This window comes from Lutra lutra, chromosome 1 (genome assembly GCF_902655055.1).
Source record: "Lutra lutra chromosome 1, mLutLut1.2, whole genome shotgun sequence".
In the NCBI taxonomy this organism is placed as follows: domain Eukaryota; kingdom Metazoa; phylum Chordata; class Mammalia; order Carnivora; family Mustelidae; genus Lutra; species Lutra lutra.
Window position 1 is genome coordinate 207,177,170 of NC_062278.1, and position 13,831 is coordinate 207,191,000.

At 49.3% G+C, this 13,831-nt stretch overlaps 1 protein-coding gene across 3 annotated transcripts; it reads right to left on the minus strand.

The window, feature by feature from the left end:
- Positions 1-2,079: 2,079 nt before the first annotated feature.
- CCRL2 (C-C motif chemokine receptor like 2) lies at positions 2,080-4,074 on the minus strand. Of its 3 annotated transcripts, none has more exons than XM_047695763.1 (2): positions 3,756-4,074; positions 2,080-3,247 (listed from the first exon to the last, which is right to left on the minus strand). In XM_047695763.1, exon 2 carries the CDS (start codon positions 3,187-3,189, stop codon positions 2,125-2,127), a length of 1,065 nt encoding a protein of 354 aa, XP_047551719.1. In that variant the 5' UTR covers positions 3,190-3,247; positions 3,756-4,074; the 3' UTR covers positions 2,080-2,124. The 3 variants fall into 3 exon arrangements, with proteins under 3 accessions (XP_047551719.1, XP_047551714.1, XP_047551726.1); XM_047695758.1 differs by lacking the exon at positions 3,756-4,074 and adding an exon at positions 3,542-3,660; XM_047695770.1 differs by lacking the exon at positions 3,756-4,074 and adding an exon at positions 3,372-3,534.
- Between the last annotated feature and the right edge of the window lie 9,757 nt (positions 4,075-13,831).

Below are 13,831 nucleotides of genomic sequence, written 5' to 3' on the forward strand. Positions count from 1 at the left end.
ATCTTTAGGACTAGTTTGCATACCACTCTCTATCACCCTTATATCCGTCTACCCGTGATTCTGAGCAATATGGGTGTAGCAACACTGGACACTGTCGTGTGCATGTATGATTGAGGAAATGAGTAAATGCGTGGATGCTTTTGGGGACCTAGAGTTACCATGAAAGAAAAGAGGACAGAAATACGGAATGGAGAAGGCGAGGTGGAAGCACTGGGTTGGGCTGGAATGGGCGGTATCAGTACCAGCTCATAATTGGAGTATAATTTCTTGTGCGTGATACAGGCCTACTAAGGAGAAGAGTGGAAGTTAGGGGGGTAACTTCTGTTTAATTGAGGTTCAAAACTGATATTTCCCATTACTGAAGTTGATTCCAACATTTCGTCCCTTAAAGCTGATCCGTGGAGAAATTTTACATCATTCGTCTTCAAAAATGTCTTGTTCACAAAAGGTGCTGTCAAACACTGAGACCTGCCTGCAAGTGTAAGACACTACTCGTGCGTATTTATCACTTGGGAGACGTTTACAGAGTTCTACTAGATTCTCCACTTGATGTTTACCTTCTAGCGTGGCATGGAGGATTGCAGAGCGCCCCCCACTGGAGGTAAAACGAAAGCTCTCCAGTTGCCCAAACTGATTTTAAAAGAGGGAAATGTATTTTGTCCTTGCACAGAGGTCTAAAAATCATGGCTAAGTTCAGAAAACATTTTTTTAAAAAGATCTATTTATTTATGGGGGCGGAGAGAGAGAGAATGGGAGAGGGAGAGAGAGAGAGAGAACGTGAGCGGGAGGGGCAGAGGGAGAGGATAGAGGGAATCCCAAGCTGACTTGATCTCACGACCCTGAGATCAGGACCTGAGCTGAAACCAAGAATCAGATGCCTAACTGACTGACCCCCCAGGGGCCCCCAGGAAATATGTTTGATACAAGTTTGCATGAGAACAGAGATCGCATTTTTGCAACTTAACTTACAAAAAATTGTATTATCCTGCTAGGGCTCCTGGGTGGCTCAGTCAGTTAAGTCTCTGACACTTGCTCTTGATCTTAGGGTTATGAATTCAGGCCCCACATCTGGCTCTGCGCTGGGCATTGGGCCTACTTCATTTATTTTATTTTTAAAAAATATTTTATTTATTTATTTGACAGAGAGAAACATAGCGAGAGAGGGAACACAAGCAAGGGGAGTGGGAGAGGGAGAAGCAGGCCTCCCGCCAAGCAGGGAGCCCGATGCCCGGCTCGATCCCAGGACCCTGGGATCATGACCTGAGCAGAAGGCAGATGCTTAACTGAGACACCCAGGCACAACCAGTTTAATGCACATCGTAAATTCCAGTATTTTCTACAGAGTACCACCAACGAATAACCATTGATTTTCTCATTTTCCCACATTTTGTAAATTTGTCCAACGAAGCCATTTTCCTGCCCAACACATGTTTTAACCCCCATCCATTACAACTCATCTTAGCAGATTCCACTTCAGATTGTACTGAATGAGGTTTTCTCAATTCCTAGAATATTCTCACCTGGAGTTATTTTCACCCAGATTATTCATGTAGCAAGTAGCCAAGGAGACAGCAAATTCCACAGAGCAAGTCCCTTCTACCTCTTTATCCATAGTTTCCAGCTAGCTAGTTCTTTCAACTACCTGCAAGAAAATGTGCCTAGATAATTACTTCTATATGAATAGGTTGCTTCTGATTTCGAATGTGGTCTGATTGGTTTTAAGGGTACGTATACATTTCTCCTGTTTCCTTGCCTGATTTTTGGAATTTTGGCATGCTGGGACAAAGCCTAGGTTTTGGAGCGAGTGGCACTCACGTTTGTGTCCCATCCCTGCCACTTTCCAGCTGCATGAACCTAGACAAATATCCATGCCTCAGTTCCCTCCTTAGCGAAATGAGACACATTCCATCCACACCCATGGTCAAGTATTGAGGTGCAAAGGGGCTCAGGTTAGCAAACAGCCTTCCACAACACCTGAGACAAATTCGGTGCTTGGAAAATGCTGGTTCACCTCCCCGCTTTTCTTCGTGTATCCTGTTTTATACACAAATGCATTAAAAAAAAAACGCAAAACAGGGCAATGTTACAAAAATCAATGTTTATTTGTGCTGCCTTAGACAGAAGCTAGTTTACACTAGCTTGGAGGGGAATGGAATGGTCGTGTCCTTCTCTGGATGCCTCTCGTGTAGATTCCTCCCTGGACTGAAGCGGACGGCCACTGCACACCGAGCAAGGGCGGCAGAGGTGTCTTCTGAATGTGGGGTCGAGGAACGTGTGCAGGAGGGGGTTGACGCAGCAGTGGGTGGCCGCGACAATTCTCAGGATCTGAACGCTCCTGTCCAGGTTGTAGTCACTTTTGCAGTCATGCAGGGAGAAAGAGTCTTTGAAAGTGAAGAGGAAAAGGGCGATATTGTAGGGTCCCCACATCAGAAGGAAAAGAGCCATTATGGCAAAAACAAGCTTAGAACGTCCAGACCTCCTCTCCCCAGACCCTCGTATTTTTCTCACTCGCGCGTAGCAAAAGACAAAAACGCACAGTGGAAAAAGAAGTCCCAAAATGTTCATCTTTAAGGTCAGAAAACGCTTCCAGGATGTCTCCTCTGCCGGCAGGAAGTGAGGTCGTCCGAAGAAGCACTTGGATGTCTGGCTTTCCATCCGAGCTTTGTAAAACACGGATTCGGGCAAAATGACCAGAGCGGCTAGGACCCACGCCAGAACACTTGAGACCAAGCCCCAGCGTGCTGTCCGGGTGGTGGAGGGCAAGCTCACGGGGAAACACTCCAGGTACCTCTGCACGGTCAGGAGGACGTTGAAAAACGCTTCACTGTACAGGCCTATGGAGTACAGTACCACTAGAATTCTACAGAAGGGGTTGTCGAGAACCCCCCCGTGTGTCCCAGTGTAGGCCCAGAATGGCAGGGCCAGCAAGAAACACAAATTTGAAATGGTCAAGTTTAGGAGGTAGATATTTTCCCTGTGCTTGAGTCCTTTATGTTTCACCAGGATAAGCACGACCCAGACACTGCCCAGGAGACCTGCCAGGAACACGGCGGTGGAGAGCTGCGGAACCACGCGGGCCGCCAGGACCTTGGGGTCATAGGGGTCGCACTGTTCTACTTCGCCGCTATTCACGTCATCCTCGATGAGGACGTCATAGTCATCGTCGGGGGCTGACGTGTAATTATCCATCTTCAGGCTGCCCCGCACGGACCGGCAAGATTATTTTCCTTCATACAGCTGGGTGGTCCTGGAGTGGGAAAATAAAAATGGAATTAGTGACCGTGAAACCACCTGTCTCTTTGCTGGTGGTTCATTTTACCTAGAGTAGGTCTACAGCTCAGAAAATAAACATTTCTCTGATGCATCTGCACCTGCTGAGAGCGGCTGCTGTAAATACCTCCTTGTTAAGCCGTCACGTACTGGACCATGCGCTAATACCACTGGGGAAATTAAAGTAAGCATTACACCTCTTCACAGAACTTAAATTCTCCTGGTAGAAATACGGTTTGCCTATCTGAAGATAATATTTAAGGAAACGCACCATCAAAGAGAGCCAAGCAGCGCCGTTTAGTGTCTTGAAATAAGTATCAGTCCTAATTCCTACGTGTTCAAAAAGTCTGTTCACCCTGGCAGATAGCTTCCTGTGACAGGCTGGCCGAGTTCTTCTCTCCAAGGACAGAAACAAAGGTTTGCAAAAGTGAAACCATCCCCAGCATCAACATAGACGTCACTGGTTAAATACAGAGATGACTTACCCCTTGACAGCGTTCCAGGGGGGCAGGACACAGCCTCCCAACCCACCATCCGAGCTGCCGTGGGAATGGCCTGGGGCCCCTGAGAGACCGGCTTTCTTCTGAGCAGCCCCGGTCCTGACTTTGGGGGCAAGAGAAGCCACTGTTTAAGCCCTGGGGAGCTCTACACCACAAGTCACTGGTCACGGTTTCAGGGACTAACCCAAAGAAAACAACTTGAAAGCTTCTCCGGACCCCTACAGTGTTTCTCAAGCCTCTGAGAGAAACCAGGAAGTTGTTTTCTCCTCCCGGTTCCCCCTGGACCCCGCCTTTGATTTCCCCCTGGCCTTTAGACAGGAGTCCTCCTGGCTGTCCCAGATAAGGGAACTGACTTGTCACTGCTCCCTAGTGATACAAGGTGGGGTGACAGCAGGACACTTCTGAGTGGGTGACAGCCAGCAGTGGAGGGGAAAGTGTCCTGTGGGAGCTCTGTGTGCAGACCCCAGGGCAGAAGCCCACTCTGTGTATCTGTAGGGCATCTAGAAGGCTCGGGGAGAACCACAGTGAATGGTTGAGAGACCCTGGTGGAGGGGGGGCGTCCCAAGAGAGGATCTGGGAACAAAGGAAGCCACAGAGTGGTGTCACTTGGGAAGAGAGCTGGTGCAGAGAGGCTAGATTTCCGTGAGTGGGGGGTTGCTATGGGATTTAACAAAAATGTTGTGAGGAAAGCCAGGAGTTAAGCAAGCCGTGAAGCGCTGCCCCTGCTCCCAGAAGATCCCAGAAAATTCCATGGAGGTTGGGGGTGGGTCAAGTCTGGGCTACAGAGCCGGTGGGGAGAACTCCCCGCCCAGGACTGCGGTGGGGGAAGGGGGAGGTCTGAGGTTGGAGAGAAAGGAAGCTGGAGGAGTCCAGATTTCAGAGTGGAGGGAGGAAGCAGGGGGTCGTCAGGGGGCAGGAACCAGGCAGGGAGGGTGGCTTGGAAGAAGGATGAAGGGAGAAGAGGAACACCAAACAGCAGGGAAGTCCCTATGAACTTCTCCCAGATCCGCTCTCGGGACCCGTGACTGACCTAATTTGGGGCCACCCCACTGCACAGTGGTTTAGCACTCACAGACCTGGTTCAAGGACATCCTGTTAACGAACGCCAGAGACGTGTCTGAGGTAGCTTTGAACTCAGAACATGGACCCGTGAAGATGGAAATAGAAGCAAACTATTAAAAGAAAGGCAAAAACAAACATGAAAAGGGCCCAGAAGAAAATTCAGTTGAGTGTTAAATTTAACTCAAAGATGACGTTTGTCCTCCGCACAGGGTTGGCGTCGGTGGGAACCTGGGCGGTGCGCGCTTCCCAGCAAGGACATGCGCCGTCCCCCTCCCCCTACCCCCACACGGGCTTCTGTAGGTGAGTGGGAGGTCACTGCCCACTGGAGGCGGCACAGCCCTGGGACCCATAGACCATCCACCCGGGGCTTTCCCTCCCTGGGTTGGGCTGTTCGGAGCCACACCAGCCCCACCCTCTCCTCCCCAGGACCTTGAGTAAGTGATGGATGCTCAGTAAGGCTCATGCCTTATTGCCACCTGCTCACTGGTCCACGCTGGGCAAGAGGATGACAGTCAAGTCAACTCGGAATCAGGGAAAGCCCCGTGGATATACACACACACCCTGCATGGTTAAATGGAGGAAAACAGCAGCAGGCAGGACCTCATGCATGTCACAGAATTCTATGAGATTTGAAGTTCCCCAGGAAAAACACTGGAAATTCAGGACCGCCCCTAACTTCCCGATATCAATGGCTTTCGCTTTCAGTATTATGTTATTTTGGCTCAATTCCCCAACTTTCTGCTTACCCAGCCTCAGGCCATGGGGTCCTTCACCCCCCCACTTTTTTAAAAATTGAGAGATAATTGACACATACCATTGTATAAGTTTAAGGTCTACAGCGTATTGATTTGTTGTATTTTGATTGCAAGAGGATTGCCATTGGGATGTTGGCTAACACCTCTGTCCCATCATGTAACTACCGCTTCTTTGAGTGGTGCGAACTGTTAAGATGTGTCCTGGTAGCAAGTTGGATGTTTATGACACAGTTTTGTTCCCTATAATCACTATACTCTGTATTCACTCTCCACGGCCTTGGGATTCTAGAAACTTCTAAATGGGTAGGATGGAATGGCTCAGAGGCCTGAAGTGGAGGCAAGAGGAATGTTTTATTACCGTTCTGCTATCAGGAACCGTAATAGGATCTTCATTGTTGGTGAAAGCTTACCGCATTCTGTGACTTCCGCTTGTGGCTCACAGACCTTGCCTGCGAGGGTCTGAGTTCTTCTTTTCCACCATAATTCAACCCCAATTTCAGCCCAAGAAACTAAGAAGCTATAGCTCTTATTCTCCTGTACTCGGAGATCATTCCTTCATTCAGTTCATCGGGTCAGCTAGTCACCTTTGTTACAGCGTGCCTGGCAGGTGCCTGTCTGGGTGAACCATGTAGGCAAAGAGTTCGTAAGTGGCAGGGTAGGAGGAGGGATGTTCTGTGGAGAAAAGCAAAGCAGGAAGGAGGGTGGGAAGGGCCGGGATAGTTCAGGGGTTCACATTTTGTGTCAGAGGGTCTGAGAAAACATGGTGACAGGTGTGTGTAGGGGCAGCGCGGGATTAGGCCTGATAATTAACGCTCACGATCTCATTCTTTTCTTGTTTTACTAAGTCCTTATACCAGGGAGCTTGGAAAGCACACAGCCCAGTAGGTTGTACTCGCACCGTCTCCAACAAGGTCTGAGGCTCAGCCTTGGGAAGGAAGGCACCTTCCAAGTGTGTTCAAAGCGTCTGGGTGTTCTGTCTTAGCCTAGAGACGGCTCCTTATGTCTGCTGGTCCTATAGCTAGTTCCCTATTACTAGTTAGGAATTCTTCATAGTAAATGCTCTTTGTTCATGTTACTGGTGTGATTTCTGTCTCTCGACTGGATGCAGGTTGACAGATAGCCAAGATTGAACTTAGCTCAGTGAAAGGCTGCCAGCATCCCTGGATGATGAATTGCTAACATGGCGAATTTCTCAGGGATCTAACTTGATACTGAGAAAATGGGTATTCAAAATTTTAGAATTATCATAATTTAATCTATCCTTTAAACTGACTTCTTCAAATATCAGTGCTCTCAGATTATATATCTGTCTATCTATCTATCTAAGTTTTATTTGAAAATATTACATTACGGAAAAATTGGGAAGTACAGAAAAAATAATCTATAATAGTGATATTCACAAAGAACAGCTATTATAATTTTTAAATAGCACCACTTCTTAATGAAAAATGTGCAAAAACTGCTTTTAGATGCCTGCTTTCTGTCAGATTAGTTGTTTGGCATTGAGTGGTAGATGAAAAGGGCAAGTATCCATGTGTTGTAATTTTCAGCATTCTGAGGGTGTCTGTCCTGCTCCCACATTTTCTCCCACCAACTGCCTAATGACTAACCCTCGGTCTCAGTGCTCGGTCATCCCAGTAGCTGGCCTTCCTGGGAGGGCAGCAAAGGGGGAATGATCTTTTCAAAATACGATCGTACTGATAATCAACCCTGAAACAGATTTTCTATGTACTTACTGAAAGAAAAATTGTTACCTGTATCTAAAAAAGCCTCTCTTGGCGCATGCTCTATTCATTACACAGTGTGCTAAAAAAGTGTAAAAGAGAAAATCTGGTGGGGGGGAGACTTTGCCCAAGTACGTTTGAAAAAGAGCAAAACTAAAAAAATTGTAAGTAAGTGTCTTTACTACAGGACTTCTCAGAACTCTTAATGTGCTAATAAGCACGGTGATCTTCCATGAGGAAGGGAAGGTCTGTGTTGGGTCCGTTATCAAAAGAACAAGACTGAGACAAAGTGAAAGTTATGTAAAGCTTTATTCTATGCCAAGCATTAGAAGTCAGACTGACCGGCCAGGGCCGCCTCCAAAGAGAGCGACCCCTCTTTGGTCTTATAGGCTAGCTTTATAAGGCACAACTGCAGACCTCTACGTATGTGGCTTTGGCTGATTGGATGTCTCCTACCTGTGTGTTTTAGTAACGGTTACCCGGAACTGGTATCAGTAACTGCTGACGCATTTATTAAACAACAAAATGGCTACCTAGGCATGGAGTCACTATAGCTAAGTAGGCCCAGGCGGGCCCTAGGGGTTTAATGGGTTTTAACGTGGAATTGGCCCCAACAGTCTGCAGTGTTTCCCAAAGCTCTTTGATCATGGAACCCCCTTTTTTATTCTCAGACAGTTATTTATGGGCCAAGGGCTCTGCAGAACATAATTTGAGTAGTGTTGCCTTTGACATTCGTGTGTTACTGTGTCTTGGTATGGCCATGGGGAAGGATCTCTTCATCTCTGAAGGGAGCAGAGTGACTGAGGGTCCCAGCTGCTGCATCCTGAAACACATCCTCGCATTCATGCCAAGGCCATGCCTACCAAGGGCTGCTCCAGCCAGTGACCCTCTTAGGGACATGGGGACAGGCCCAGTGCTGGGAGGTGGGCTCTGATGGTGACTTTGGCTGGCTCTTTCCCCCAGCCTAGCACCCTTCCTCTCTTCTTCACTTGGCGCCAATTCTGCTTTGTGATCTGGTGGTTTTCCCAGCTTCTCCCGACTCCCTTGCAATCTCTCAGAGACATTTCCTCTAATACAACTTCCTCTACACCACATCCCATCTTGAAGGAGCTGAGTCAACACAGCCTTGGAAGGAGGGCATCCATCTCTAGAGTCTTGAGCCCTTTGCTTGCTGGAGAATGATACACTTTGCAGCACCCCAACCCTCTCTGACTGTCTTGTCCACCATCTACCTGTGGCCTGTCAGGATGGAACTTTCTGGAACACAGGAGACCAGGTACTGCGATCATGCCCCCATCCTGCTCAACTGCTCAGGTCCTGTACCTTGTCTTGGTTCCCATCAACATTCTCCTTTGTGCTTCCTCTGCCCTTGGCTCATTTCTCAATGTTTCCTCTCTCCCCATTCTCTTCCTCTGCACCTCTGGAACCTGAACTCCAGGACAGTTGCTCCTTCTGACATCCTTCACTCATTCCAGAACATTCCTAGCATCTCTTGTCTCTTGAGGATACTCCTTCCTTCTCATGCCTACCTCAGACTTGGGGGTCAGGAGGTGACATCTCTGGCCCCAGTGCCACTTGCTGACCATTGCTCCTGGGTATGTAGGAGACCCCTTCAGTCCCCACCTCTCTGACTGTGTCACCTTTTGCTCCACCACTAGCCTGATGGCCCTCTTCTTTCATTTTAGCCTTGTGTACCATGGATAACAGGCTTCTGTTCACCCCAGTTTCTTCCACACCCCTGGAGACCTACCTGCCCTAGTTGACCCCGATTCAGCTCCCAGGTCATCACTTTCATGGACTCATTAATTCAACTTTACTCAGGTCTGTTAACACTGATCCACCACTGAACCCTTAAAATGAAATAGCTCATTTTCCTGATGACAGCGCCCACCCCTCTGACCCTCCTCCCTCCATCCACTTCCCACCATTGGTTGTTCTCTTTCCTTCAGTCTTCTAGCTCTGCCTGCGAGAGTCTTGGGTAGTCACACCCCTCCCGTCTCACTGAGAGCCTAGTCTATCACTTAGCCACACTCTGATCTATACCCTGCTCTCCCTTAAAGCCCTGCCTTAGATCAACCCATCCATCTGCTTCTCCCTTCCAATTTTTCTCCCAGTATGTGTTTCTGAGGATAGCTGGTTAAAACCACTTAGCCACAAAGAGAAGATCCATCACTAATTTGTGGTCTCCAGGCTCAGCTAGCCTCCAGAGACTTTTCTCATTTCCCCAGTCACTCTTCTGAGTGTCCCAAATTGTCACCTTCTCCTGTCTTCCGTTGGCTACTCCAAGCCCCCTAAAACTCTTCTAGTGCCTTCATACTCCCATCGCCACCACATTCACTTCTGCTCAGGAGGTGACCTCATCTCCTGCTTTTCTCAGAACTCTCTCCGCTCCCTGGCATCCAGCTCCAAATGTCATCATGGCATCTCCATTCCTTCCTCCTCCGTGGACAGAGCTTCTCCTTGGAGAGCAGAGGCTCATTTCTCCTCCTGCCCTCTGGACCACACTCTGTCTGACCTCTGGCAACTGTTTCCGACCGTCAGTTCCAACCTCAACTGCGTTCTTCACAATATTGAAATGCTCTGGTCTCTCCTTACACTAAAAACCATAAACCCATCCTGAACCCCACATGTTGGTCTAACTATATACTCTCCCTCTTCTCAGGCAGCCTTCATTCCTTGTCCAGATCTGTTCATCCTAGTTTATCCTTGTTCATTCTCTACTCAGTCCCCTCCAGGCTGGTGTTGGTCCAGATCCTTCTGCTGATATTGGCCTCCTCAGGGTCCCCAACACCCTTCTGTGCTGAAATGTCATCATTGCTCTGTGAAGCACCCATGAGCAGGAAGTGACCAATATGCCCCTGCTCACAGTAAAGCCAACGATACATCAACATCACCATTTCTGGGGCTTTCCAAGCTGAAGCCGTGCTTAATGGTTTCGAAACCCTTGTGAAATCTAAGAAACATTAGTATGGGTTTTCCAGTAAAGATGGCAGAGGGAAGCAGGATCAACGGTCTTGCTCTCCTCTGGTATCTTATCAAATCGCTTCAAGAAAAATTCTAAAAAGCTACCAGTAGCAACCGAACACAAAACAGGCTGCAATCTTGTGCCAAAACCTTGAAATGCAATGCATTACAGCGATGTCTAAACCTAATCCTATTACAGGCACAGTATTGAAGAAAGAGTGAGAATCAGCAAATCCTGAGAATTATCCTAATACTCTCCCATCAGAGACAAGTGGGTGGAAGAGGAGTGTGTGTCCCTAGGAAAAGAAAGGAAAAACACTTACGGAGTAAAAGCCCTCCCATTCCAATAGGGTTTCTTGGACTTCGTACATTCTAAGACAACGTGTGGAGCGAGGGCAATAGGACAGACTCCAAAGAAGTCAAATATGCCCTCGTACACACTGAGTAACTTCTGGTAGTGATATTCTATTTTTTTGCTCTTCTTTTTTTTTTTTTTAAGGATTTTGATTCCTTGTGAAAAAAAAATTTTAAGGTTTTGTTTATTTATTAGAGAGAGAGAGAGAGCATGAGCGGGGCAAGGGGCAGAGGGAGAGGGAGAAGCAGACTCCCTGCGAGCAGGGAGCCCGAGCGGGGCTTGATCCCAGGACCCTGAGATCATAACCTGAGCTGAAGGCAGAGGCTTAACCAACTGAGCCACCCAGGTGCTCTGATTCTGTGTAAAAATGCTTCGAATCAACTAATGACTTAACCCAGGCTTTCAGGGTTCTAGTCCTATGGTTTGGGAGGCCTGCCTGCTATCACTCTTGGTGCCGTATTTCCTCATGTGTTTTGTAGCTCCGTGTGAGTTCACCTTTATTGGGAATTACTGGTCCTGCAACAGGTTTTTGTGGCATGAGGTGGGAGCACTCCCTTCCAGAGGAGTTTTGCATTTGTTCCCACCAGGACCATGAAGGGCATCCGTGGCCTGAGCTGAATTTTAGTTTCCGGGTCTCCCGTTTTGAGGGTATGATAACATTGAACTTGCTATTTGCAGGAAGGATGGGTTTTGGAGTCTTAAGAGATTTTCCGCCTACCACCTGGAGTCAAGGCCAAGCCAGCTAAGCTTCCTTATTGTCCCCCAACTATGGGTGAGTTTCCTCCCCAGGGGTCCGCTTTCTGCAGGGACCTCTCTGCACCAGCTCCTGTCACACACAGCCCAAGGTCTTGCTGTCTGCTCTGTGTTCGATGTAGGCTCCACAGCCTCTTAGGGTGTGTGCCTTTTGATTTGTTTACATCAGACAGTGATCAAAATAATAAATATCCCTGAAGTGAATATTCAGGGAATATTTGTCGAAAAATGTTATTCATTTCATAGGCATTTAGTGTCTGCTGTTTGGTAAATCCCCCCCCCCCCCACTGCCCTTCTGTACTCACTCTCCATCCCCTTCCAGTCTGCTTTGGGTCCCGGAGGCAAATCTTGTTAAGGGCAGAGCTTCTACCCTCTGACCCTGGGAGTCTCAGTCGGGCTTGGCCAATGGGGGCTTTGGGTAGGAGGTTAGGGGCTGAGGTTTAGCACCCTGGCTCCTTCCTGGTGGGGCTGGTCTAACTCTTGACCTTGACTTAGGCAGTCCCTCTGGCCCTTGTTCCTAGCAGTTGGAATGGCGGCCCGTTCTCTCCTGCACCGGGCACTGCTCAATGCTCTGGGGTTTTCCTACCCTGTTTAAATCTCAGGAGGAATCCTCTTACCAACCTTCCTCAGTTGCCTTACTGGAATGTGCCATTTGCTTTAGGCAAGACTCTGCAGGACTCATCTGCTGGGTTCCAGGAACTTTGCAGTCCCTGGGAGAAAACTGTGAGCAACGAGACCCATCCCCTGCCCTCATGGCGTTGATGTTCTAAAGGGAGCTGGGCAGGTACATAGCTGGTTGCGATCTGGGGATCACTGGCGCTGTGCTGGGGGAAGCACACGGAAGCTAGGGGGGCCGTGGGTGAGGACACCCCCCCCTGTCCAGAGGGACCTGGGATGGTGTCCCATGGGAGGGGCTGTCTAAGCAGAAAGCCTGAGTGGGAGTTAGCCAGGTAAAGAGGGGCACAGCCTCTTCTCTCCTCCCTTCTCCTCCCAATGTCTTCTTTTGGTGGCGGATCGGCCATCCACCTGTATCTAGAAATGGGGCAAGGCAAGGAAAGCAGAACCCAGAGGGGAGACATTTTATTACTATCAGCCTCTGAGTTTCTGCGGAAGAGAAAGTTGAAACGAGGAACCAGACTATTTTCGATCTAATTCCTGGGAGTCCAGAGCTCAGAGGGACAGCTGCAGGCCAACGCCTGGCTGGGGAGGGCTTCCGGGGGGCACCCCTGTCAGCGAGTGGGTGGGGCAGGACTGGACAGAGGGAGAAGCAGACCCCAGTGTGGAGAGCCTCGAAGCCCCCACTGACCCTGTGAGGAGTTCTGGGCCTGGGATGGTCCTTCAGCTCCATCCCACATGGAGGGAAGGGGGCCAGGCCCTTGCAACCCTCCATCAGCCGGTCATGGGCCTTAATCGTCCTTTGGGAAGGGACAGAGCCCGGAGAAGGCAGGCCCCAGTGGCTGAGGTTGGGCCCCGTCCCCAGCAGCTGGGAGGGTGGGTGCACTGACCCTGAAGAGGGCCTCTGGGCAGACCCCACAGCACCCATGGCATGGGCTGGGTTTCTGACAAATTTCCTGCTTAAGAAGGAACGGTGAAATTTCTAAATTGAAATTCTAAATTTCTAAAATTCTAAAACCACCATGTCGTTAAGACTTCGAGCCATATTGGGTGCACTCGTGCGTGCCCGAGGAGTCACGTGCAGCAAAGGCAAACCACTCACTCCCTCCACGTGACCCCTCTGGTAGTCACTCGCCCACTGGCATGTGAGTGAAAAACAGAGTTGAGGAGGAACTGGACCCTCCCAGGCCCTATCCTCTGGCTTTTTCCTTTTTCTTTCCTCTTTCTTGTTCCCCACCTAAGTGGCCACACTCCTGTTTCCATGGGCTCAGGCGGGTTGGACAGTCACTGGTCTGAGAGCAACCATATTTAAAAGAGATTGAAAAAAATCTCTTTTTATGAGCAGGGGTAAAAAGTAGTAAAACGAGTAGCATTCTCATTTTAACAAAATTCCATCATGACTGGGCAGGGTTTGCCCTGGTGGCCACGGTGAGCCCCAGTTGTTGGACCCTGAAGGCCCTGCTGCCTCTCTGCCCAGTGGCCCCACCACGGATGGTCCCTGAGGCTCCCCAGAGGCTTGGCAGCCATTCCCTTGCAGACCCTGGGGCTCCCATTTCTGCCCCAGAGTTCCGGACCCCCGCATCCCTTTCCCGTCCCAAAGGATTCAGCTGTGCCCTCTGGAAAGGGTGATTGGAAAGGGCCCCTAACCAGCTAACCAGGACCTCCCAACCACAGAGGCGGGTCCTGTCCTCCCTGGACAGTCCAGAACTTGGGTACAAAAGTGGTGCCTTCCCAGGGGGAGGTGGGAGCACGATTTTGTGTCCTTGGCTATGAGTCAGCGGCTCGGGAAAAGACAGGCAGAGGCCATGAAGTTATCTTGCTTTTCTGATTGCG